Below are 27707 nucleotides of genomic sequence, written 5' to 3'. Positions count from 1 at the left end.
TTTGTATAAACATAAGACTGTTTATTGTATGTGCTACATACATTATAAAAAATTTAGTCAAAATAAATCTTTCACATATAAAGTGTAAACAGCTTGTAAACATAGACAAAATATCTAAACAGAGACAACCTGTACAAAACTAACAGCAACCAAAAGTCTAAACCTTTTTATTTATCAGTAACAGATGCTTTGGTGTTTATTCACATATAAAGCAAAGCAACACACAGACCTATTCTTAAAGTTGATTTGTTCTGAGCTTTGGGAACACTGATTTTAAAGCCAAAGGATAAAGTGGTGTAAATAGAAATATATTTATTTATAATTCCATTGTCCTGAGCGTGGTATAAAAAAGTTCCTGAGATATTGTCTGGTTTTCTTTTTTAATTTACAAAAAGAATGATCACCCCTGAGAAAAAATGAGCTATTTGTAAGTGCTTGCCTATCCACATGATTTTGCTAAAATCATCAGCCCATGTTAATGTACTAATTTACTGATTCAGCAACAAGTGGTTAAAGTCAGTAGTAAGACTCAACCGGAATGCTAACTTTGCTAGGTTATAGCTTTCACAAACAGATATGTAAGTTTTGACAGTCAGTCATGAGTCATCTGAGTCATTAACCAAACAGACTGACCACCCGCATGGTCTAAGAGACTCTGCTGGTAAAATACATATTACAGTAAAAAAGTGATTAAGAAGATGTGCCTATATACCAGAAATACTGTAAGTCAATTTTATGTTTTAATTTTTTTTTAAAAAGTACTTTGGTTTGCACATCTAAGTTTTGAATTATGTCAGAACATTGTATGTTTATATGCTTAAAGCTAATTTCGCAAAACAGTGCAAAAAAAGGGAAGTTTGCTAGTCTTTCTAAGCCCATTTCTGTGGATTTAGCAACAGCATGGCGCATCATGCCTGGTATGAAATATCCTGAACTACAACACTTTCATTTGTGTCTGTGACAGTCGTGGGAATTCCTTACAATGAGGCATAGAATTAACATGATGCTTGCTGTGCATTGCTGGTGTTTTTGCTCATTATTAAAAATATGTTCCTTTGCTCGCAAAGTTTGTGTCAATAAAAACATTATCTAAAAGTGCTACAGGCAAAAACAGTTTTCTTTCTTGATTGGATAAAAACATAACTAGAGTTATGTAAGTTAAATTTCCAACCTCAATATTATTTAATTGCTGTACATTTTATTTTTGGTCTTTGTTAAAGTTGTCTATGAGGTACATGCTATCTAGGATAATCTAAAGGTTTAGTATGGGTTTATATAATGCTGGGGCCCGAAGACAATCTTGATTAACATAGAACTATCATCTCACCTTGCATTTGTTCTCTTAAAAAAAGATTCTAGTTTTTTTTGGCTTATGTTGTACAATCATTTTACACATGCAGTTCCAACATCCTTGTTTTATAAAGCCTTTGTTATCTGTTTATCAAAAATATCAAAAAAAGAAAAAAAACAACACCAACATAAAATAAAATGGGAACATCAGACTCTGTGAGCTGAATTTCCCCTACCAACCTAAAACAATCTTCCTCTTTTTTAAATTGAAGAAAAAGTACAAAGAAAACAAAGTGTTGTTTATTCCTTGGAGGGAACAAAGAAAACCTAAAACTGCTTGCAGTCAAAATGATTTGCACTCTTTGTACAACTAGGAAAGAACATTGGAACATTAGGGAAGTGTTTAAAATAAATGTTTACCACTAATTTCATCTTCATAAATAGGGACATGATCTGGAAAACCCTGATCTGACAAATTAATAAAGTATGCATTGTTGTCTTACTGCATGACAGTTGTGCAGCCATACCAAAACCCATCTTTATGAGGAATTGAGAGTTTATTCCTGCCTTGCTACCTTAAATAAACTGTAAGCATTTCATTATTCATTTCTATTACATATAGCCTTTCAAGCTGAAGAGATGTGCTTTTATTAATGCTAGCTCTAATTTAAGAACACCCAATATGTCACAGGTACATCAGTTTAAATTAAACTAATGCTATTACAGGTAAAGACGTACACACACAAACAAGCTTAAATAAAATACAGAATTCAAAATATATTACAAAACATGTTTTCTCAATAAATTAGAACACACATGCACATATACAAAACAAAGGAAAGTCAGTTCTTTTGGGAAAGGTTTAAAAAGGTTTCTCTTTTGTGAGCTGGTGAAGAAGAACTGAGACGAATGTTCATAGCACAAGTGCAATTACAGGGATCTTTCTGGGGCTGTCTTTGGGAAGCAGTTGTTTGGTTCCTGTCTGTTGGCATTCCTTAAAAGGTTTTTGGCGATTCCCATTATTTGAATTTCACTGCTGATGATTTAACAGGGGCTTTGTTTTCACTGGGGTTAAGTTCACACCCCTGTCCATTCAACCAAAGAATCTACTGAAGCTCTTGCTTGACCGTGAGGGGTAGGTGTGCTGGGGGCCGGTACATGTGAACGACGGTGTCCCTCTCCTGAAAAGAAGCAGTGTGTGGGCTCTCTTTCTTAAGGAAGCAGACCTCGACCTGGTCCTCCTTGCCCTCCTTCTTCTCCATGTTCTTGATGATCCACTTCTGTACCACTGCATCCACCTCGGCCAAGCTGGCCCGCTCCTCCAGGGTATCGGCGTCGGTGCTCATGTCAAACTTGTCGATGAGCTCGTTCATGCGGCTCAGCTCCTCCGTGGACTGCCCAGCCATAGCCACTGAAGGGCAGTAGCCCCTGGTGTGTATGTGCAGGGTGAACTGGTGGACAAAGGCTCTAGAGCACAGGTGGCACTTGTAAGGGTGCTCACGGCTATGCAGGCGCTTGTGCAGCTTGAGGTGGATGTATTGAGTGAACTTGGTGGAGCACAGCTTGCACTGATAAGGTTTCTCTCCCGAGTGGAGGCGCAAATGCGTCTTCAAGTTGCTTGTGCTGCTGAAACGTTTTTGGCACACCTGCAGGAAGTAACAGAACTGGGATTCAATTTTCTTGGTTAATGTGGGTGGCTGGTGTCTTCCAAACACCAAATTGTTCAACTGAAGGTCATTAGAAAGAGCAAACTGCTATGCCTTATGTTATTCATTCTTAGAAGCAACACATATCATTATCTAAAATATCATGGGTGTAATATGTTTTCAAAGGTGGCAGCAGGGTTCTGCCAGTTTACAGAGGGAGCAGGGAGGAGCGCTCTGTACCTGACACTCATGTGGTTTCTCTCCGGTATGAACCAGGTTGTGTTTCTGTAGGTGTGCCAGTTGGGTGAAGCTCTTTTTACACACCATACACTGGAAGGGCCGCTCTCCGCTGTGAACCCGCAAGTGTACCTGTAATGGGCAGAGCAAAAGAGACAAGTTTTAATCAGAAGCCTAAAAACTGAGGAAATGCTGCTGCTTTGTGGTAAACTGCCAAGTGACTAGAGTGTAAACATAACAGTAATGGACTATTCAATAAAAACTGTATCTTGCATGACTATGACACTGCTTTCTAAATCTGACCTTCATATTTAATAGTTTTTAACAATGTAGTTTTGTTAGGTCAACAGATTGGTAGTTCTGTAATCGAAACATAAAACAGTCAATTCATGATCTCAGATAATGAAGATTGAAAAACTTGGGACAGGACACCCCAATATAACTGGCAACACTTTAATTTAAAAACATCAGCAGTATCTCTCTGTTAGTGTTAAGTGTTTTCTGACAGCAAATTACTATTGTGTAAGTAGTAGATGTACATGCCTTGGAATTGACCAAAAAGCCATCAGACTACCCTGGATTCAGAAACTGGCTCTGGAAATGTTTATTCAGGTTATTCAGAGCCGGGCATGAAGTACAGAAATAGAAACATGCAGCATGATCGCCACAGAAGACCATGCATTTAGACAGAGAGGGACAAGTGGGGATCACTTACCTTTAGGTTGGAGAGCTGCCCAAAGGTCTTCAGGCACACATTGCACTCATACTTGATCTTGCCATTCTGCTTCTTCAGGGGGTAGGGCAAAGACTTGTATCCCAGGACAGAGGTGGCTTGACTATTCTTTGGCGTGCTAAGGTTGATGGCCTCTTCCCGCTCGCTTGTCCTTGGTGAAGACAGTTTGGGCAATGGTGAGTGCTCAGGAGTAGCTGGGGCTCCGCTGGGTGGGGAATTGTTGGGGGGTCTCTCCTTCAGTCCACCAGCACCAGGAGAGGTGAGGGAGAAGGCAGTAGGTGGACTGGGGACGATCAGGCCTTCTTTGCCTGCCTGAGCCTGGAAGGGTATGGACACAGGTAGCAGGCTGGGCTGTGACACCAGGGGGTAAGGCAGCCCATCGCTGCTCAGGTAACCACTGTAGGCTGAGGGAACCCTGGACAAGACACTGGGGAAGGGAGGTGGATATTGAGGTAGCACAAAGCGGGGGTAATGCGAGCTGTAAGGGTAGAGGCAAGGCTGCTGGAGGTGTCTGGTTGGGGGATATGTAGGGTAGGACACCAGACCTTCTCTGTGGGTGTAGAGACCATGAAGATGCAAGGGGATTTCTTTCTGGCTTGAGGTAGGTGTATCTGGGGAGCAACAATAAGGACCCATTGGCTTTCTGGGCACTTCTGCTCTTTGGTCCTGGGTGTCTCCATGCAAAGAATGTGAAGGGGAGTAGCTAGGCTCTGCTGGGGCATTGGTGCCCTTTTTGGCATGTGACTCATAAAGCTTTTTGCTGAAATCCACAATTTGGTTATCAGGAGTGACAGGTGGTGTGTCTCTGTCCAGCACTTCCACATCAATCCTTTCATCCTCCTCCATCTCTTTCTCCATTGTGTCCCTTCTTTCTTCTTCTCTCTTTGTTTCCTTAGCTTCTGCATTTTGGTGTTCCTCAAAGGTCTTGTCTTTGTGAGGTAGCTGGTCTTTTTGGCTCTCTGAAGGTGAATCCCTGATACCCTTGGTTATGTGGCCTATAGCAGGGCGAAAAGAGAACAAGGCACATACAGTATTAAAGGAATGAAGGACAGAAGCTTTGGCGAGAGAAAAAGAAGGAGAACAGAAGGAGAGAGAACAAGGCTGAGAGAGAGGGACTGAGAGAGAACAGGCAGTTTTCCATACTTCAGCTGAGCTGTGGATTCACGTTTTAGATCATTTCAGCATCTATTTTCCATACAAAGTATTGTTCTCAAAACAAACTTTCTGGATCTGTTCAGGAATTTTAGGATTTTAGGGTTGAAAGCAGGATATCAGACAAATTAGCTGTCTTCAAACATTTGTTGTTTGATCTAATATTGGTATTAGATGAAGCACTATGTATTTTGCAGCTCTCTCAATAAAACTCATGTGTTAGTGAGCCTCTGCAATTCAGCCTGGAATTATCTTTGTTTGCTTGTAAAATTATCACAGACAAATGAATATATTAGCAAGCTCTGTGGTTAGAGAAGTAGGTGGGTCCAGTAGGCCTTGAAATTTGGCTCTTTAGAAATGAGTTGTTAAATGCAAAAGCGCTGAATCACAGAAATAAAGTGAGTCAAGAAATTAGTGAGTGGGAGTAGCAGCTGATATGGAAAATCAACATAGCTTTATTCTCCCTTGTATCTGTTTGTCTGCCTGTCTACCTGCATTATACACCCATCTACCCTTAACAGTCATACACGAGGCTGTTTGTTACATCCAGCAACTCAGTTATTTGGATCAATAGGTCTTATTGATAGACCTGGGGTTAATAATGTTAATAAAGCCTAAGACCCAAATCATTGAACTGGATTGCAGTATCGGAGGCAGTAAATTACAAACTGAAATGTGTTAAACAATAGGTGAATTGAAATAAACAGATTGAGATATGTATTTAGAAACTATTTTAAAAGGCTCGTATGGTGGTGAGCCAGGTATTGTTGTTGCCTCGCAACACTGCTGTGGGTTTGATTTTGAAACAGGGCACCTTCTGTAAGTCTGAATATTCACTCCATGTGGGTTTTCTCTGGTTGCTTTGGTTTCCTCCCACCTGCCACCAGGCATGCGGACTATGTTGAATGGGGTCTCTAAATTTTTGGTGTGCGTATGTGCCCTGTGATGGACTGATGTCCTGGTCAGGGGTCCTGATTTGCACCTGGTGCTTGTGGGATTACCAAGAATAAGCAGCTTCCGGATACTGAATGAATAAAATATTTGTATTTTTTGTATATTTGTAACTCTCCCTCTCTCTCCTGTGTGTTTTTTTGACAGGCCAATAAAACTAATCTGTTTTTTTATTGTGCTTTAATGAAACTTATGTAAAACTTATGTAGAAGCTTAGGCTTAATCCACAGTAACTACTGACTGCACTTTGCGGCAGTGCTTATGGTTTGCTGCCAGCCTGACATTTCACTGTGTGGCTCCACACTGTATGTGGTCCTCTTTGCAAGGTAGATCACAGAGTGATTACTCACAAAGTGGTGTCTGTTATCTTCTCGGAGGACTCGTTAGACACGTTATGCCTTACTCTGGCTCCTTATTGACAAAGCTGCATTGAAACACTTGATTATGATCTGATTGATGGCAAAGGCATTTAAAGGCACACTTCCACTTGGCAAATCTACGACGGAGGTCTATGAGCATGTTACACAATCATGTCACACAGTCTGCCAATTCACAGTCACGCAGCTTGGTGTCCAAACCGGGCTGTTGAATTTGTTATAGTGATCTCATTTTCCAGTTTACAAACCCACATGCATTCATGAATTTTCAGTTTCTATAGCCTTTAGAATTCCTGGGGCACAAACAGTAAGACACATGATTTCTGGTCTTTTCCGATGACACATTTATAGCACTTGTTTACTGTACTTTAGCCTCAAAAGGGGATGTTAAATTATCCACAGCCCAAGAACCCAGCTTGCAGCTTTTATTAAGAGGTTAAAAAATGCTCCACACATTACTAAAGTCTGCCTCTCAATAGCCTTGCTTTCTAATTTAAGTGGCTTTATAGAGAAGAGTAATGTCACACATAAAAATGCTTTAATGTAACTACTTGATTTTATTTAAGCCAAAAATAAACTAGCCACAAGAATGTAGAGCAAATAAGAGCAACGCAATGAAAGAGAATAGGCAAGAACCCCTATACTGTAAGTGACAATAAGAAATGAGCAGCATAGCCAATGGTAGCTGAAAGGAGTACATTTTGCAGACTATAAATGGAGTTTCTGAGGTGTAGTTTCTCAGACCTTGAGTAGAGTCAGTCCCAGATTTGCTTTTTCTTAAATTGACATCAGGTCAATTTGATATAACTGTAGGAATTGATTTTGTGTTGCTTTTACAAGTTTGCAGAATTTGCATGTTAGCATTCAGGAGTCTGTGCTGTGTGGTTTCTGTGCAGCTGGAAGAAACTAATTGGCATAGATCTGAGACATGCCATAGAGCAGTACAATAATTACAGTAATTGTCAGCTTGTTGTGATTCATCAGCTACAAACACAATGCATCAGAGGGATTGAGAAAAATTGCAATTTTAAAATTGTAAGGAAATTATTTTGATTCTAATATAATAGCCCACTAAATAGGTGTAAAAGGACAGAAAAATAAGTGCACCCTTCGAAGTAAAATAAAAAAAAACTCAACATTACAGCTGTAAAGGCTTCTTTAGGTCTGGAGAGGGCTTCAAAGCTGAAGTTGTGTTTTGTCACTTTTTTCACTTTTCCGCATGAAATTACTGTACTCTTGTTCCTTTGCAACTTGCACTCTGATCTAGCTCTCTCATTCAATACTAAAAAGAACTTTGCTGTATAGCATGAGAGAAACCTTTAAGCTACCGTATATAGGTATGAAAATCTACCTTATTTAATATATATTTTATCTGTAAGCTTTCTAAAGAGTGAGACAATGTTCCTGGAATTTTTTATTTCAATGATTTTTGTTCTTGTATGTTTCGAGACCTAGAGGCTTCTGAAACTGAAACTGTAAACGTCACATAAAAAGTCTTAAACTCATTCAAACATTTCTTTTTTCTTAAAACGGAAATGGAAACATCTAATTTTGTCAAATAAGATGCTAAATCCAATAGAAATGCCTGACTTGTTTTGTATAATCTTTTTGGCTTTCACTCTCCAGCGGATTTGGCCATTAGCTCCTCAGAATTCAATAGATAAAATGAAAGACTTTGAGTTGAAGATCTGCCAAAACAAAATCAAACGATAATAAGTTGTGACTGAGGAAAAAGGTTAAAGAAAAACGTTATAAGTAAAAAGAACTGCCCATATTCATGGCCTCTCGCCTTCCAGTGACTGAACAAAATTAAAAGTAAACTTATTTTTGAGATTTTTTAGTGACATGGCAGAAACTATTTTCGCAATTCTTTTTTTCAATTTCTGTATGACACACCAGTGCTCGTTCACACTCACACGTCTCTCAAATTCGAACAAAACAGGAAACTGACAACATTGCATTACTCTCCACACGGAGGGGATAGGGGTGAGAAGATGGTGCAGCCTCAGTTTTGCTTTGATTCAGAAACTGCAGAAATGTGTAGATGTGGGTTTGAGTTGAGGGAAATAGAAAGAAGACCTACTGGGGTGTTTCCAAAGACTGATTTGAAACAGAACAACTAACCATGACAGCCTGATCAAAGTTCAGATATGGTGGGCTACAGAGTGACACCTTAGAAAAATTAGCTACATATATTGTAATAAATTTCACCAAATTACTGAGATATTATGTTGGTGACTCTTTTATAAATAAATATTTTTATAGTGTGATTGGAATGTCTTGTCCATATCTTACCTATAAAAAGCATTTCCTATTTATTCATCCATGCTGCTGTTTTCCAAAGAAAATGTAAAAAAAAACAACCTTTGAAAGATATTAAACCTAAAGAATGATTAGCATGTTGTAGTCTATGGACATCTATTCTTTCAATTAGGATTAAGAGCTGTCTATGAAGACACAGTCAAGAGCCATGTATTTATCACTTTATCCTGTTAAAGAACTGCACTAAAATAAATAGGCTAATAAAAGTGATTCCTAGGTTTCCAGTTTCTAGTTTTTCCCAGGAAATACTAAAGAAAAAAACCTGGCACATCCACTCACAGTTATTTCTGCTTGTTCTTTATGTGACAGTGAATCACCCGCATGTCTTAAACATGTGAACATTAGAAATCGTAGTTTTGGGGATGTATAGTAGGTCTTTTTTTCAAGGGGTTACGAAACCCCTTTTATGATAATCCAGTTCTGCAACTCCAGTATAAGAAAAAAAGCTTGATTGAGTGGTAGGAGGCAGAATACACCATTTAATGGGTTTACTGTTTCCTTCACACTTTATATTGTTAATTAAAATGAAACAATTTAAGTGTTGCTCCACACACACACATTTATAATGGTGCCTTTGGACTCTGACAGTTCTCTTTTCTGCAGAGTACAAGGAAGGAACCACAGAGAAATTAACTGTACGGAACCAGGGAATATCTAGTGCGAATTTCTAAAAAAAAAAGAGTATCCTTACGGAAGAATTTCTTTCATAAAAAATGCGTTTAATGGAGAACATGGACATATTTACAAAACAGAATTGCCTTCAGAATTCGTGAGCCTAATAGGAAGCAAATATGCCAGTGTGCTTTGTAGTTTTGAAAAAAGTAACAATGGATTATATAATTTAGAAATGCATTATATAGCTTAGACGGGCTTGGAATGTTGATGCATGAGCTGTGAGAGGGTTTTTTCTTCATTGTGGAAGCAATGTTACAGCACATGTGTATGAAGATACTGCTGTTCGAGAGACTTGTTTCAGCGCTCCCAAAGCAAAGTTCTGACTTGAGACAAGTACTCCTCACACATTTCCACTGGTGACATTATTTCTTGCTGAGTCAAATGAGATCAGTTCAGAAACGTAATCAGCAGTAACCCCCAGAGACAACTGCATGTTTGAAAAGTCTTTTTGATCTTTCCAAAGAGTTCTTTTCAATTTAATTGAATTTATGTTATCCATTTTAAGCAGAATTATGTATTCACATTTAGCCAATGATGGCACAGTGACAAAATGACAAAATTAGGATGTAAAGCCCAAGCTCAAGTTTTTACAGCAACTCAGATTTACAGACTTTTGTTTTGATTTGGATTTTGTTTTATTGCTTTCAAATGGAATTTACTAACCCGTAGTGCTGCTGTCTTTTAATTTTCTGACGCCTCAGAGAAAGTCTTATGATTCATTCTTGTTGTTTTTTTGTTTCATTGACAACCAGAACTACATTAGAGACAGTTTATGAAACCCCTTTTATGATAACCCAGTCATTCAAAAAAAAGGCTCCTAATGTCTTCCTCTCTGTGGGTTTCTCAATAGTTTTAGAATACCAATTCTGTTCTTCTCAGAAAACATGCTATTACCATTTAAAGATGCTGCTGAGCATTTCTGAAAATATAGAAACCTCTTTTTAGATTCAGAAAAAAAACTGCTGGCATCTTTTTCTACCAAAGGTCATCTGATACTGTTAAAATCAGACTCTGAGTGAACACTTTATTTCACATGGTGAGATTTATTTTTGTGTTAAGCTGGAAATCTGTCTTATTTATCCATACTGTGTGAATAAAACCTCAGCAGTGACAAAAAACAGACTTTACAATGAGCAAGAGCAGCAACATAAAGATGGTCATGTCTAATATAATTTGGTTGTTGCTAAGCGTTAAAAATTACCCAAATAATGGTGGGGAAATATCATAAGAAAGGTGCAGCTTAATGAAGAAATTTGTTGCAACACACATTGGAAGACTCCAAGCAGTGTTTTCAAAGCTTGCTAAGTATAAAGCTAACATATGATGCTGTCATGTTCACTTTGGATTTTAGAGCATTCTAACATCTAAATAACATGGTGAAAAGATGTTTTTGTAAGTTTACTATAGTATTAAACTCTGAATGTCTGACATAATCAAACTATACCCATCAAGTATTTAGAATTCTAAAAAACATTGTCTAACATACAGTACTTAAACAGTAACATATTTAATATTTTATTGTTTTGTGGTAGCTTAACTATTCATCTGCTAATTCGTGACTTTGGTCTCTCAACTGCTAATCATAATGTAGCCATAAACCGTGGTACCACTCTTAAAGAAGCACAGGGATGGATTGATCATTTATCAAAATCCTGGGTTTGCACAAAGTGGTCAAGGTTTTGAAAGCAAGATGCTAGATTAAAACACCTCGTGAAAAGACAGATTTTCTCGTGCAAGTCCCAGAGGAATTTGTGTGAAGCCATGTGAGAAAACCTCACGTTTCTTTTTAGGAAATGAAAATGCTGTTACCGCTGCTGAGCCTTCAAGCTCATCCAAGTTTTTTTTTAAGCTTCCACACAATCACGGCGCTCAACACAAGTGTCAAAATAATTTCAAAATCTAGCCTAAGGTCCTCCAAGTGACGTTTTGACAGGATAACCACCTGCCGTTTCTTAACCACAATAATAGCACGTTTGCCCTATCTGAATTCAACATGCACGATAAGACCAGGGAACAAGAGATGCAAAAGGATCTGTAATATCTAGAACATTATATACAATATTAATATACAGAGGGACCCTGAAAATAATAAGCCAGCATTGGAATTCAATAGCACTGTTTTTAATGCCTCTCAATATACATGTTAATACACACTAATGTTAATAATGCACAATATGACACAACAAGCCAAAATAAATGAAAAAAAGGCTATGATTGACTGATGGCCTAAAAGTTCATGTCTCAGGATTGGGTTAAGGCCATAATGCCACAACGATCACTCAGCTCCCACTGCCCATTAGCTCTGCCGGCCTGCTACCCGGCTGTTCTTGGAAAGTGGACTCACCATGTTTGGAGAAGAGGAGGTCTCCAGAAGAGGGGTAGTGCAGGCGGTCGGCAAACTCGCGGCTGTACCACACCAGCAGTTCGCTTTGTGGCGGCACAGGCTTGATGGTGTAGAAGTAGACGTCCTTGCCGTTCTGGCAGGCCACTAGGTTCTGATCGTGCAGGGAGTGTGCCGGGTTGACATAGCGCATCCAGTTGCTTTTCTGCAAATCGTACCCGTCGACAAAATGGTGCAGGTGCCCACCTGTGTAGATCTTCAAGAACAACAACAGAACAGCGTAAGGGAACGACCACACAAGTACCAGCAGTTTTAGAAAATACCAAATGGATAAACAGGAGGGAGGGAAGCATTTCCCTTTCCCCCTACAATTAGAGCCACAAATATTCAAAATAGCAATGCTTCCATGATCCCTATATATACAGAGTAAAACTACTTCAATACCATCACAGCACGGTTTGGAATAATAATAATAGTGAATAATAAAATCAAAATGTTTAAGTCCATGGGAAAGAAAAAAACCGAGATCCATTTTTCCAGTCTTGTATTTTGAAATTTGTAAAAAAGAAAAAGAAACTGTCCTTGTCTATGCAAATGTTTACACCATCTTATGAATGATTTTTAAAAATACACACAGATGTCATTTGAGCATAGACATTCACACAACAATAATATTATCGTGTCCTCCCATAAATTCACATCCCATAAATTCACTGTAAGAGTACACTCAAAGCAGTTTTAAGTCTCATGAAAGATATTAAAAGTATGTATTAACCTCTGCCATTTAAGTGCTCTGTAGTTTCCTGTGCCGTGGTGCGTCTCTTGTCAGTAGAATGAGGTAAACCCTGTCAGTGAGATGAGTGTCAACACTAGCTCTGCTCGCACGCCTTTAGCACTGAAGTATTTATGTCGTGGCCTGTGGGCGTGGCTTCACACATTATGAAAATAGAAAGGAGAGTGGAAGTAATAAAACAGGAAACCTCATTAGACGTCTCTGGTCTTTGGCCAGGGGATTTTTTTTTGTGTTCTATCAAGCCTCAACCTGTTTGCTTGGCTGAGTTTCTTCAAATTTAACCCTTTGCTTAAAGTCCCTCTCATCATCTCAGACCTTAGTTGCATTGTTGTGGTGGTGATCTTGATTTTATACCATTACTGTAAAAGTTAAAAAAAAAACCCCACACATTTCAATTTAGAATCTCATGTGGCCCTTTTCCGGTCTTCTCCATGACATCATTTTGCTGAAGCCAGCCATTTCATTATTTAATCAAGGATAATACTGTACCTAGAAACCACCTTTCATAAAGTATGTGTTTGTGAGTGTCTGGAGGGGAGGGGGTTCTTTCAGATTTTACCTCAGGTAGTCTGTTCTTGCAGAAACAAGCCCCAAACACTCAGTTACAAAATTCAGGACTAACACAAAAAAGAAAATGGTAATTCTCTAAAAAGGATTGAGCCAAAGAAGTACTTACTGTAGATTAATTATCTAATCATTCAAGTTTTAAAACAATTTGGATTTAAATCAGAAACACCTTTTAACTAGATGCAGGACTGCACTTTTTATTGCTAGTGTAATTACTGTATCACTTTCACGAGTTGAAAATGCTCACAACCTAAATTTAGGTCCTTCATAGGTAATGATGTGCATGCCAGTACTAATGAAGGTATTAAATGTGAAAAAAATAAGCCAACTCCTTCTTACGTATACACACTCCTTGAGGCCATGTGACGGGCACGGAGAACATAATAAAAGAACATGTCAGAGCCCAGCCCTGGAGTGAGACTATTTAGGAAAAGTGACTTTGCTGAATTACAGTATATTGCCAGAGTGCCATGCCCAGGAAATGGAAACTCTGCTCTTGAATAGTCATGAAGCATATAATCGTAAAGAATGATCCTTTAGGTTTTATTTCTGGTTCTCAGATTCTCAGCTGAATAGAAACACTATAGCAAGAAGGGAAACACAAAAACATGATGTCAAGAGAACCTGGATGACTAAGAGAAAGGACTTGAAAAAAAAAATCATAATGAAATCATTTGCTCTTCCAGGAAGATAGCCTTTGGCTTTTAACAGAAAATATTTCCCTATTTTCACACCCCAAAAGAAATGAAAGGCTTGGATCCCTTTAAAAATAAACTAATTAATTAATGGAACAAATAATAGGTTTATTCCATACTGAAAAAAAGAAGAAAAAACACAACGTTTCGGTTGAGGATCACACCTGAAGAAGGCTCCACGGCTGAAACGTGTTTTCTTTCTTCTTTTTTTCAGCATGGAATAAACCTATTATTTGTTCCTTTGCAGCCTACGCATGCTGACGCAGCTCCCCACCTGAACTAATTAATTAATGTGCCAGCATCACAAATACCCCCTAATTGCGCTGCCTCATACCTCATGCCTTAATTGATACGGAGCAATATCTTCAGAGAACGAAAAGCAAAACTGAGTCACTTACAGATCGGTTCAAGTGCTTTCACTATTGGGTTACCATAAATACTGGGAGACGGTGCCTAGGATTAGGCTCTTACCATGTCATTCGACACGGGTTTTACTGAAACCTTTCAGGATCGGACTCTCTCTTATACTGTACATGTTTACTGTGCTTGATGCGTGACAGTTTGGCTTGGTTTAGTCTGTTCGAAGACGCAAAAAAGAAAAAAAAGGAACCTGGAAGCTGGGAAAATCTCAGCCCCTCTCAGACCTGTAAAATGACTACTGACTTCTGCAATTTGCATAAGACAGTACACCATTTTTACGGGCCGAGAGAAGAAAAAAGCAGCTCACACTTCCAGTTGTAAGAGATCAGGACGGCAAGCCGTCAGTCGCGGGAAACTTCAAAAGCAAAAGCGAACGTTTCCTTTTCAGGCGCAGCGCGTCTCTCACTTCCTCAAGAGAAAAGTTGGCGCTGGTATCAGGGAAGTACTCACGTCTGGATTTTCCTCAGTCAGTAGAGGCCACTCTAAAAATCCACAATAGCCACAGCGCTTACATTCACACATTATATCAGAAAAAAAAAATGTCAACCAGAAAGAAAATAAAAATTGTTTTCAATTCACTCCTGTGTGTAGATCTCTTTTGGATTCAGAGTGACTGAAGGCTATTAATATTTGCTCCGATGGAACTCCTAAGGAAATCTGGAGGTCTGTTTTAGAGCTTTACTATGTATTATATAAAATATACAGTAGGTCTTGGCATATTTAGCAACATTTACTAAGGAAACATATTTCTTCTTGTAAATACTAAATACTGGATTAGAAATGGTGGTTTTGGAAAAGTATTCAATACAAAATAATGTGAAGGACAAGCTATGATTGTTTCTTAAATATTTAGTGATGTTCCCCATTTAGTTAATTAAAATGTATTCTATTACGAAATAGGTATGGATCTACTATTTTGTAGCATAATAAACAGAGCAGGCTCTGGCTCTCCCGGTGACCCTAAATTTGAAGCGATCTGTTTGAAAATGGATGGATGGGTAAATTAAATAGACATACTAGAATATATGTCCAATTGTGACACATTGAATTTTGACAGAATCAGACTAAAGCAATGAGATAAATTCACAAGAAAAATATTGAGAATATATCATTAATTGACTTTGCAAATGACAATAAGTAATGTAATGTGAGCAATGAACGCATAGAAGAACTTTTTGGCCTTTTTGCTCAGATCGAGTGTAGACAAAGTTCTACTATCCTTACAAGCACTGCTCTCACCAGCCAGCAGAAATCCACCACATCATCCATCATGACTAACAGAGGCCAGGCACTTCAGGGTGGGTACCTGAGGCCACAGACCTAGATAAGGAAATATGGGAACTGCCACACATACACTACATAACTTGTTCACAAACCCCTGTGATCTCCCCAAGTCCAAGAAGTTAACACAGTCACTGATAGTTCCTAACTATCCCAGACAAGTTCTGATCTATCCCAGCATACTCTCCTGGATCTGACATCAAACAGCCCCACTGCTTGTCTGCTTGGTGTCTCATGACTGCCTGATGAGACACTACACAAAAAAGCAGAGGAAGTTGCGTATTCTAAAATATTTTTGGATGGTACTGTAGGTGGATTTCACCACACATTTTTTAAGACAGCTAGATGTTTCTTTCTACTCATTGACTTACTCTCCAGAAGTACTTTCTGTTGGCATGCTTTGGAACATTATCTTTGGTGTAGACTTCCCCAAGCAGTGGGCCGAATCGTGTTCCTTGTGGGATGTACTCTTTGCTGAAGACTCCAATCACCTGCAAAGAAGTAAACAAAACCAGTAAATATAAAACCCATGTCTCTAAATTGGCCTAATTCCTTCATAGGCTTAACTAAGGAAGGGATTTATACTTTCACCCTCATTATCCCTTTACGCTCTTGAAAACAAGACATCAGCTTGGAGATGAAACAAGTTACAAGTTCTGCCTGGTTCATCCCTTCTTAATTGACATTTTTATTTGACATTAGACTAATAAGATCTATTACATCTTTTCCCCTGCTCAGGCTGCAGCCAAAATGGCAAACAACAATGCAGTGGTTTTCTCAGATGTTTGAATCACATTCTCCATTTATTATGGAAGGTGGTCTAACCCACTGTCGGGTGTATTGTCACATTGTTCAGCAGAGCGTTATGGGAAAAGCCATCAAGAGTCAACTAAATATTTTAGAGAGAGCCTACAAGTCCTTCAATTCACATTCAGTATGTGTTGAAAATTTAGTTTTACAAAAAAAAAAGAACAACACAAAAGGCAAAGCGCTTCAATAATAGAAAAATATCACTTCAGTAATTACTATCTCTGAAAAGACCTGACCTACTATATGTATGAATATTTAAAACTACAAAGTTAAAAAAAGACTGGCTAGCATTTTCTCCTGAAAGTGTGTGTAGTATTATAGTAGTGTATTTCTGAGATATTAATAGCTCCATTCTCTGATGAGTGGAGCACAATGTTACATTTAGGCACAAAATGTAAAGTGATATTAATAAACCTATTAATGAGATAAATCTTGTGCGACATTCCATATAAATTGTCAATGCAGATGTGTCAAATAGCATTTCAGGTTGTCATGTAAGGGCTGTTGTCATAAAAAGAAAGACAAACTGTTACTTAGTGTTGGTGTTGGTGTTGGAGTTGAGGGTTTGAGTGGTGTTCGCTAACACTCCATGATTAAGTGTATCTCTTTGAGGTGCACAGCTATTAACCAATGAAAGGTTTAGAGAGGCACCAGCATGACTCCATGTCCGAGTCAGGCCCTGTCCTGGGATAACTTAAGCAAGGATTTGCACGGAATGAAGACTTAGTAATGCTCTAATGAAAGTAAATCAGCAGCTTAACCTAGATTTCACACTGAGTAACAACAGACAATCCCATCTGCCACATGTAGCCCTTGATGGATGGTATTCAAGAATCAATGTGACGTCTCCTACTTTAGTCTTCTGCAGCTCTGACGTCTCTCCAGATTGGTCAGCACTGCCAATTAAAATTATGCTTCATGTAATATTACATGATACTATGCTGAATCCCCATGAATAAATAAGAAAACACAAGTGGGAGCACAAGAGAAAATGTCAGAAACCCTACTCACAATAGGGTCCTATGTGACAAGTTGCACTTTAACCAACAATAGGCCAATGGATAAAGTAAACCTTATCCCATAAGAACAAATTTATGAATGGGGCTCCTGGAGATTTATACTGCCAGATAAGGAGCTCTAGAGTTCTAAAGAATGCTCCTGGTTTGAGAAACATGAGGCAGATTTCCATCACCTTTCCACGCCAGAACAATGCTACATAAAACAATGGATGTAGTGGAACCAATCAGTACCACTCAGTCCCAATCACATTTACCGTCATCACATTTTCAACTGAGGGCAATCCTTCTAGAGCAGAGGTGGTTAACCTTTAAAGGTGAACTGCAATCCTGATTTCTCAGATCGGTTATTAAGTCTTGGTAACAAAATAAATTAAATGACAATATCACAAAATTTTCAAATTAAGCACAAAATTATTAACTTTGTGAAAGTACTGGATAGTCACCATGTTGTCGAAAACCCCTGGTAAGATAAGATAAAATAAGATCAGATCACTTTATTAGCCATATACAATTTCTTGCACTAGAAATTTGTCTTTTCGCATACCCCAGCTTGCTCTCCATGAGACACACAGGTATACAGACGGGGAGAGAGAAGCTTGGGGTCAGAGCGCAGGGTCAGCCATTTATACGGCATCCCTGGAGCAGTTGGGGTTAAGGGACTTGCTCAAGGGCCCAACGGAGTAGGATTCTTCTGCCATGGGTGACAGCGAGGGTTTGCATGAACTGCGATGTGAAGCAGCCCTTCTTACTCACTAGTCACTGTAATGACTAATGTAATGTGATGTATAAGTGAATAAGTACAGATTGCGCAACAGAAATGTCCCAATGTGATCTCCATGCAAAGATAACAAGTAGTATTGTATTTGTTGGCAAAACTGTCTCAAAGTTGAGAGCAATACTTCTATTGTATTAAAAGAGATGTATTCACACACCTGCTGGTTTACAGTGTTATAGAGCCGCATCAGATCACCGGACGTTTTGTTGCCTCATTCTGAATCACAGAATATAGCATTGCACATTCCTGGAAATTTTGTCTATTTTGTGATATAAATTGGAGGTTTTACATGTTACTGTGTACATTTTACTTCGTTGTGCTTTGTAATGCACTCATCAATAGCCAATTCTATCTAACCCTGAAATATAAAAATAACATTGCAGTTCCCCTTGAATTATTATTTGCTTGCTTTGGCTAATGCTTCTAATTTCCAGCTTTTGGGCCTCAAGATTCATTCTAGATTGTGTGGAGCTTCCATATTCTGCTCATTATTACCCAGCTTCACCGGGAAGAAGTGGCTCTCTGGTAGTGGATGAACAGGAAATATAAAAAGCAAATAGTGGGGTATTGTATTTACCTGTGGAAAGGTTCTTTTTCATTATTTAAAAAAAATAATCAAGCAAACATTGCCAAGGAGTGTGGTGAAGGTTTTTTCAGGCTTGTATAATGTAGCAGTGCTCAGGTTAGTTCAAAAGGATCTAGAAATGTGGAAAATACCAACTCTGTTGAACAGCTGCTGCCTGTAAGTTAGGTAAAGACATAGTGTATAAACCAACAAGTAATAGGTTTATTCCATGCTGAAAAAAAGAAGAGAGAAAAAACACAACGTTTCAGCCGTGGACCCTTCTTCAGGTGTGAGAGAGACAAGGCAGTAGGCAAAGGTAATGTAGTGGGAGAACAAAGGCTGGGAGGGAGGAGGGGTAGGAGGCGGGAGCAGGGGACAGAAAAAGAGGCCGATCAAGAGTTGTGAAGTCAGGATAGGTGTAGAAAGGTGTGAAATGAAACTTCCAATGAATGGAGAAAATTTAGTAGAATAGTAGTCTGTCGTTAAGAGAAGGGGGAAGGTGTGATCCTAGCTGCAGGATAAGTTTCGTTTCGCAGCTGGAGGGTAGCTTGATGCAGCTACCCACCTGAACGTGTATAAACCAAGTTGTATAGTACCCGGTTACTGTATTTTTTATTTTGGGGTTAGTACTGTTTTTTGTACTGCATTTTTAATATTGTTTATTATACCTTTATTTCCATATATCTTGATGCACAGGACCATGAATGAGATGTGTAAGCCCAGTGAGAGTGAGGGGTAACGAGCTTTCATTACAGGGGACAGGAAGCCCAGCTCTGCAGTCATTCCAGAGAAAATGATGATGTCACACTATTGCTGTGAGTTTCTAAATTTCCACAGGGGGAGGAAGTGTGGGTCTGACAGTAGGCACATAGCTGAGGCATGATTAGCTCACAGCTCAGCGGGAGAAAGTGCTTTCTTTCAGCAGTCAGATTGCTTGGCAGGGAGCCAAAGCAAACTTACAGTGGTTTGAAACTCTTTCTTTCCTGCAGTGTTTTTTTAAAGCCTCTGTTTTTGTTTCTTTCAATGAATTAGCTGGACCACTCGACTTTTAACAGGTAATTTTACAACTAACAAATGAAGGATCTCTGGCTTTTTGCAAAGACTAGACACTCTTCACTGGTCAAATAATATATCACACAAAGGTCTGTTCTAAACCAGAGAAGACAAAAAGGCCCAGAAAGTTCTGTATGTTTACATTCATACATGTTATTAACACTGAGGTAATCCTAGAAATTGAACATAATTCTTAAAAGAGAAGAAGGCAATGGGCAACTTAAATCACTCTTTTTCAGATAGACACACTATTCTCCTGGTGATCACATAAAGAAATTAAACACTTATATACTAAGAAAAAATACTAATCATAATACAGATACTGTGCAACGAAGGCAATCTGATATCTGATATTTACACTTGCAGTTCTTCATAAGATCAATAGGTAATGCCAGCTTTCCTTTGAAAGAAATTGTTTTGGATCTACAATGGGAATCAATGAACACTTGCAGTTCTTCTGTTTTTAGATCCCCAAGTACATTTCAGGATAAAATGAGACAAGCAGGAGTAGTACAATTCCACATGAACAACATTAAGCAATGAAACAGGAGTATTGTTTTATTTTTTTTACTTTTACTGCTCTTAAAGTCAAAAGGAATAAGCACTTTGTTGGTCTGAAAAACATTTTTGCAGCTTTGTTTTTCTTTAGTGCTGGTTCGTATGAAAATGCCGCAAGAAAAGCATTTCTGCAGAACCTGGACACTCTGCAGACTTTGGCTTTCAAAAGTGTTTAAAAACTTCAAATGATCTGGCCCAGCTGCTATTTTAAATACAATGTTTAGCTCATCCTAATTTCTAATGAAAGAGGATGTTAAATATACACAGAAATCACCCACACCCTTCAAAACTAAATTAAACAATGTTGTGAAGTCATCTCACACTGCCTGGCGATACAGTGCCCTAATAAAGGGAGTTTTTTCTGTTTCTGATGGTCTGCATTGAAATTGAGCAGCATTCATTTAAAGAAAAAGTTTGGTCTTCCAGTCCTGCAGGCTGTCCTGCATGTTTTTTTTAGTTTCTTTAAAAAATAGCCTGTTGCAGTCTACTGAAAAAAGTCACTTAATAGTTAAACAAAAAGATGTTCAGCAAAGTCATCAGTGATTTAAGAAGACCCCAAAGAGTAAAGTTAATATATTGTTTCTGATTTTATGTGAAGGTTGTCAGGAAATTTGGTGCAATTTAATTTTTCTGTTATGCAATAAAAGAAACATTGTCAGTGATTAACAGTGCTTGTTGGGTTATCAACTGGTTGCTGGTTGAAACTGACAACCAGCACTTGTGCCAGATTTAATTTCAGTTTGATAGCGACACCCTGTAAAAATGTCTGTATGTTGTGATGCCTGTGTAATCTTCCAATGTACAGTATAACAAACTCACCACAGGTTCTGTTAATATGACTGTCTTTTGGTTTAATGGGTGTGGTGGTTTTTGGACAGTCTGATTAAAGTTATCCAGTCTTTTCACACAATATACTGCAGGGGTAAATGTCACCTAATAATAGAAATTGTATTGAACTCCATCCTGAAGTGCTTTAGGAAGTAAGGTGAGTGAGTGAAAGTAATAAGCATGTGACATAAAAAGCAATTCCAAATCCTTGAGAGAGCAATGTGTAGTATGAAGGTAAATGAGTATGAGCTTGCAATACAGTATATATGGATATGGTGAATTACTGGACAGGTTTATAGCCTGTTTGCATCTGTTCATTTTTTATTTTTGCAGAATACACACAAACCTGGACATGCAACAATAATTCAAGCCAAATAATAAAATCCTAATTAATTAAACATAGTTGTCTCAATAGACTAATCAACTGGAAGATGAAATGCCTTGTACTTATGTATTTATTTTGTTGCATTTCTAATGTTTGCTTTTGAGTTAGAAAAAGAGATTCTAACTCTGAAAGAGGCTGAACCAGAAATACTGTAAGTGTAGCTTCTTGGTAAGGTTCTCAGGAAGATGTAGCTGGGCTTTTTTGTCTTCCTGAAATGGTTACAATGCAAACTATGCTATTTATTAGTTTTTGCTCTCTGAAAAAAATGTAAATAAAGAAGATAACAGTGGCATGTTCACACTGTGTGCTCAGCAGTGAGAAAGTGTTAAGAATGTCGTTCCCGCATAAGATCAGGGGGGTGGACCTCAAAAAGCTGTGAACATTCTCAAAACTCTTCTGACCACATTTGATGAGAAATGTGAGAAAAGTTCAAGGTATATGAGAAAGTTAGTCCTCAATGAATAATGCTGTGGAAACTCTCAGAATAGCACTGGCTTTCTGTTATCTACAGAAATAAAATGGTTAGCATCCATGGCTTCTTTTTCAGCGCTGTAAATATGTACTGTCTTTTAATAATTGCTTACACTTATATAGTGCTTTTCTGGACACTCCACTCTCCTCCACCACCACCAATGTGCAGCACCACCTGGGTGATGTGACGGCAGCCATAGTGCGCCAGAACGCTCCCCACACACAGTGGGGAGGAGAACAGAGTAATGAAACCAAATTTAGAGATGGGGATTATTAGGAGGCCATGACTGTTAGCCATATACAAGTATACAAAGGAGCAAAATATCGTTCACCAGGTCTATGGTGCGAATACAGACAAGACACTGACAAGACAATGCTATAGACAATGTAGACAGACATTTCTGAGAGGGTATGGGGTACGTAAAGTACAATGTGCATAGTGCAATTTACCTTACAGGATTGTGCAATGAATTGTGCAAAGAATACATCAGACAGTATGCCTGACATTAGGCAAAAAAGAACTGAGTTTCTAGATTTGGAGTAGGTGCTGAAGGTACCAGTGTGTTGAGGAGCCTGACAGCCTGTGGAAAAAAGCTGCTATGGAGTCCTGTGGAGCTGGCCCATATACTGCGACACCTTTTACTGGATGGTAGGAGGGCAAGAGGGGTGGGAGGGATCGTCCACAATACTTGAGGCTTTGTGTGTGCAGTGTTTGTGGCAGATGTCCTGAATGGACGGAAGGGAGGCTCCAGTGATGTTTCCTGCTGTATTGACAATTTGTTGCTGGGACTTGCAGTCTAAGACCGCAAGTTGCAGAGTGATACGGCTGCTGATAAGTCTACTTTTGATTTAGAATGTCCTGACCTCTTTCTCTCCTATAGTACAAGGCTTTTGCACTTGTGTAAAGAACTAACAGTCTTAGAGATACACAGATTTTTGTAGTGTTGATTCTTATCAGATATAAGTGTAGTGTCTTATCAGGACTGTCACACTGGAGAATGTAGCAGACAAAAGGAGGAAACTGTAAACTTTAAAGGATGTTGCTAAAAGCCTATGGCATGATGGCAAAATGCACCTGTAAGTATAGGTTTTCCTGACTGACCTTAAACAACACTGCTCTGCACTATTGCCCACACACTAGCATGAGAGTTAAAGACAATGTTCCTGCAATTTCTGAAATGTGCCAATGTTCAGTTGCCCACTTCTTATTTACATTGTAAGGCCAAGGCACCAATGAGTGAGTTACCACATATTGGACCTGTATTTTGCTCCAGCATTGGCACAGACTTATATAGATTTCAGCCTGATGTTGGCCAACAATGGGGATACAGTGGATGAGTGTCAGAAAACAGCCATATTATGTAATGTGTCTTTATTACTTTAAATTATTACGTCAGTCCTTTGGTTTAACCATTGGTTTAGAATAGACCAGATGCAATAAATCCTGAGTGATAGAACCAATGCCTTTTATGACAGTGTGCCAATGTCCACTTTACTATGAAAATATCTCTTTTTTATAGTTCATGGGCTGCCTCAGACTTGGTTAATGAACATGTTAGGATAAATGTGCAGGGTCTGGCAGAATACACAAAGACAATCAGAATTGTTCTTACACCTGAAATGGGCAACTGTCAAATGATTGCCAGTGTTGTGCACCCAAGTCATCTTTAAAGCTTTTGTTGAAGTTAGGTGGATGTTACAATTTCATCCATATCACTAACAGTGCTAGGGGATATTGATTGGGTCCAACTGCAACCCCCAAATGCTAAACACATGTCAGCATGCTATCTGGGAGAGCATCAGAGAGAGGACAAACAAACTTTCACTAAAAACTAGATGTTCACAGGCACTGGGTAAGTAGCAGGGGTACTGTGGAAAAAGATACCTTGGCTGGAACCAGCCCACAAAACTACAGCAGTTCTTGGTCAGCTGCTGTATGTGCTACAACTTGTGGAGTATTTTTCTTTTCCTTAAAAAAAAGCGAATGTTTTTCTTCAATTATTAAGGATATGTACAGTATATAGTGTGTTTCAATGTGATTAAAGACAACGATAACAAATAAATTCCAAATAAATTAAAACAGCTTTGGTTCATTATCCAACTGCCAAAATTCTCAGCCTGTTTACATGGTGTCAAATTTCCATTTACAGTATTAACTACAAGACATTATTGACAAATAGAAAACCATGCTTCTAATTTATGTTGGTCCAAGGGTAAAAAGTGTACAGTCAAAGCATATTTTGTAATAAATTTAATGCATCAGTTAAAAAACACAAGATTAATAATATAGCTTCAAGCCACGAAAGAAATAAAGTCTTCTGCTAATCTCAAAGATGGGTTCCTTAAAAATGACACTAGCAAGCTACCTTCAGGCACGTCCTCTATACTTCATTTTCATGGCAGGCCACGCTATCTAGTCAGGCTAGTTGACCTGCTTTGCCATCTGCTACTTGTTGGTCTGGTCTGGTGGCGTACGAATTACATCATCAACCTTGCAGGGAGCAGCGTGCTTAGATAGTTAAATCAACAGGGAAACAGAGGCACAGAGTAGGAATGGAACTAATTGTTTGCCCTGTGCTTCTTGAAGCTTTAAACATTAAAGAAAGAACAACAACTGCAGTGAGCATTGGATGTAATGCCCTCAAGGACAAAAATCTGGCTTGAGAAATCTGATTTTAAAAGTTGATCACCTGCAACTGTTGCATGTTGTAAAACAGTATTGATGTAAAGTCATATTCTGTTTCAGTACTAAGAGTAGGTGGTTGAGAAGAGTTCTTTCCTTCTCTAACTCTTCTGAGCATGTTGACGTCCAAACAATTTTGTTGTCAGAAATCTAATTAATAAGTTTTGGTATCAAGAAGGCTTGTCAATACATTAAACACGCAGACACACAGAGCAAAGGTAGTAGGACTTTTCTTTACATGCAGGTTAGAATCTCAGCAGATTCTCTCTGCCTCTCAGGCAGGCTGAGCTGAATACAATTAATGCCAACTGCTCTGTTTAATTAGTTCTCCTGAAACAGCCCTTCCTTGCTCAAAATGTTCCTTTTTTTTTGCATTTTTGCATCTGCTGAGCTAAATTTATTTGGAAGTTCTTTTTTATTAACAAGTTTTTTTTTCCTTATGCAGCTTCTTATTAAAGTGCCTTCTTCGTTCCCTGTGATTTCTGAAGCACTCACAGTCTTTCTGAGGTTCCCTTAAGGAGCCGTTGTGCTATTTCAAATCTTTGTGCATGTTGTGATATACATATTTGTTCCATTGTCCTATCAGAATATAATATTGCTGGTGATGATGAAAAAAATGGCTTTATACAGTGCACATGGAGATTTATAGTACATTTGGATCTGCCATGGACTGGGTACAGAGCAGGAAAGAATTAAATGCTAATTATAGACTATAATGTACTGTAAGTGTTCAATCAATCAAAATTGAGTCACTCAATTATTATGTTGTAGAACATAGTTCCTTAGAACAGATATGAAATCTAACCAATATGTTTATGGGAAATCTAAACAAAGAAGATTGACACTCGAACTGTATGTGGTTTTAGTTTTCTCTGAATGGAGGAACCTGAGAATTAGAGATGCTTTATCGATATGGCTGATCAGTGCAAGAAATCAGAACCCAATGCTAGAGAAACGTAAACTGTAAAAACTAGAACCAAAGAAAAATCTAATGAGTGAGTTATATGATCCTGCATTGTCTAACACAAGTCAAAGGCATAACAATCATGTGTTAGGATGTGATAGCGAATATCTCCAATCAAAGGCAGTGTTTCCACTTGAAGTACAGTATGCACTCTGGTTTGCCACCCCTAATTCAACGAGAATGCCAATGAAGGTCTTTTTTGGGGAGGGAGGGTATGCTGAGCAAAGGAACAAAGAGCCTTACTGAAGGCCTCATTAAAACATAACACATTTGGATCATCTTTATACAGGAAGCTGATGTTATCTCCCTGCATGCTGTATTTTTATGTCAGGGCTAATTTTAAGCTTTTTTTCCTCAAAAGCTACGTTCTAAATAACAGTAAACAACTGAACTATTTTGTCACAACACTGTACAGCACCCTCTATAGATCAGATGTTAGACTGTGCTTTCTCATAAAGACTTGTTTAATAGATCTTCTATCATAAAACACAATGTTTATCTTGCCTTAACCTATTTTCTCATGGGAAAATGGGGTTAACTATTTTTTTCATTTAGTAGGACCAGATTAGTCTGGAGATCAGCCTTAAGGTATATAGTAAAACCAGAACTTGTGTTGGTATCCAAAGGCTGGTATCATCATACAGTGTTTTGCATATAAGGCCTTTATTTTTAATTTAAATCAGTTTGAAAAGCTGAGATGGGCTTTTGATAATGTCTAATGACTGAGAAACATAATATCCCAGAGTGCTGGAGAGAGGGAAAGACATCTGACGTTTTTGGTCTCTATTTCTTGTTTAATCTTTCTACAGGCTGAATTTGAGTACAGCAAACCTGGAAAACACTCCCACAAAGTAGGCGCACCCAATACTCAAAGTAAATTTAGCCTCTATTGGCAAATAGAAAAGAGAACTGAGTCTCGAGACAGAAGAGGTTATAACTCTTTAAGACAGGAGTGTGAAATGGAAAACTCCCACTGCAGATACTGAAATAGGGAGATAGAAGAGGATAGAAGGGAAGAGAGATCCAAAGATACAGAGGCTGGAAAAAGTAGCAGAGTTTAGTGCTCTTGTGTACAGGTGGTAAACACGGTTAGTATAGATGCTTCACTCTTTCTACTGCCAAGGGGTCTTGAGAAAAGCACATACCTCATTGTCTCGCCCATACTTGAATGTGAGGTTTCGTGGAATGGACGTTATGGCTCTGGGAATGCCTGTGCTCTGGTCACTAGGCTGGTCATTGACAATGTAGGTGCAGTTCAAGGCAAAGTCGGCCTCCCTCCACAGGTTCATGTCCCCGATTTCTCCTTTCATTTTCATTTCAGCCGAAGTCTCTGTGGTCGTTTTGTGCTTTGTTGTTTTGTTTTTGGTTCCCTGTTTTGTTTTTTTATAGCTTCCGCTCAGCTGAAAGCTCATTAACTCCTGGAAAGACAGGGAAAGAAGAGAGAGAGATGAGTTGATCAGAAGGCTTCCAGTAAGGACATCCTGGGGAAAGCGCATGACAAAACATTGTCAAAATATAGAAACGTCCAGGACAACCTATTTTGGGTCAGGGGTTATTTTTTCTCATAGTTAAGGTCAGCCTCCTTGATAGATCGGGGGGTTTGCTATGAAACAACAGATTTTAGCCAAGAGCATTTCTTAAAGGTAAGCTGCTTTCATTTATTTTGAACCTCAAATGAAACCTTTGTATTCCTATTGCATCTCTTAGAATATGATATGAAAGAATGCAAAAGGTTTGTGTAATTTGACCAAGGAATATAACTATTCTCAGAGAATTCAATTGATTGCCTCTGTCAGAAAGAGCTGGAGATCCACATTTTATGGGAAAAAGTGTAATTTAGTTGTGTGAATCGAGAGAGATGACAGGAATTAGAGGTTATGTGGCAAAGGTAAAGCTGACCGAACAACCTCGCTTTCCAGTAAGCTGCAGCAAGGGTATAGCTGTGGTGGTGGGAGGGGTGAGAGAGATGTGCAAAGGAAAATCCAGAAGACAGGACCATGTACGTATATATGGAAGAGACCACAAGTAGCTGAGATTTGGGTCCTTAAATTCCTCTTGAATGTCTGTTACAAACTCCATTTATGAGATTTTGAAACAAGAAAATTTGGAATATAAT

At 38.6% G+C, this 27707-nt stretch overlaps 1 protein-coding gene across 2 annotated transcripts; it reads right to left on the bottom strand.

Annotated features, from left to right (window-relative positions):
• prdm1b (PR domain containing 1b, with ZNF domain) lies at positions 1–26907 on the bottom strand. Of its 2 annotated transcripts, XM_088932687.1 has the most exons (6): positions 26737–26907; positions 15852–15971; positions 11728–11980; positions 3889–4901; positions 3177–3305; positions 1–2936 (listed from the first exon to the last, which is right to left on the bottom strand). In XM_088932687.1, the coding sequence occupies exons 1-6, from the start codon at positions 26905–26907 to the stop codon at positions 2397–2399; spliced, it is 2226 nt and encodes a 741-aa protein (XP_088788813.1). In that variant the 3' UTR covers positions 1–2396. The 2 variants fall into 2 exon arrangements, with proteins under 2 accessions (XP_088788813.1, XP_088788814.1); XM_088932688.1 differs by lacking the exons at positions 15852–15971; positions 26737–26907 and adding an exon at positions 12500–12605.
• Between the last annotated feature and the right edge of the window lie 800 nt (positions 26908–27707).

Source organism: Atractosteus spatula, chromosome 14 (assembly GCF_055471065.1).
Source record: "Atractosteus spatula isolate fAtrSpa1 chromosome 14, fAtrSpa1.hap1, whole genome shotgun sequence".
In the NCBI taxonomy this organism is placed as follows: domain Eukaryota; kingdom Metazoa; phylum Chordata; class Actinopteri; order Semionotiformes; family Lepisosteidae; genus Atractosteus; species Atractosteus spatula.
Note: the sequence above shows the minus strand (reverse complement) of the source record. Positions and strands in the feature narration are given on the sequence as shown.

What these genes read in the sequence shown, in the direction of transcription:
- prdm1b (XM_088932687.1), bottom strand. Translation starts at nt 26,907, where the DNA reads ATGAAAATGAAAGGAGAAATCGGGGACATGAACCTGTGGAGGGAGGCC. An exon ending in GGCAGCTCTCCAACCTAAAG is followed by an intron (nt 3,306 to 3,888) that starts GTAAGTGATCCC and finishes TGCCCATTACAG; the next exon opens with GTACACTTGCGGGTTCACAG. An exon ending in AGAAACCACATGAGTGTCAG is followed by an intron (nt 2,937 to 3,176) that starts GTACAGAGCGCT and finishes TACTTCCTGCAG; the next exon opens with GTGTGCCAAAAACGTTTCAG.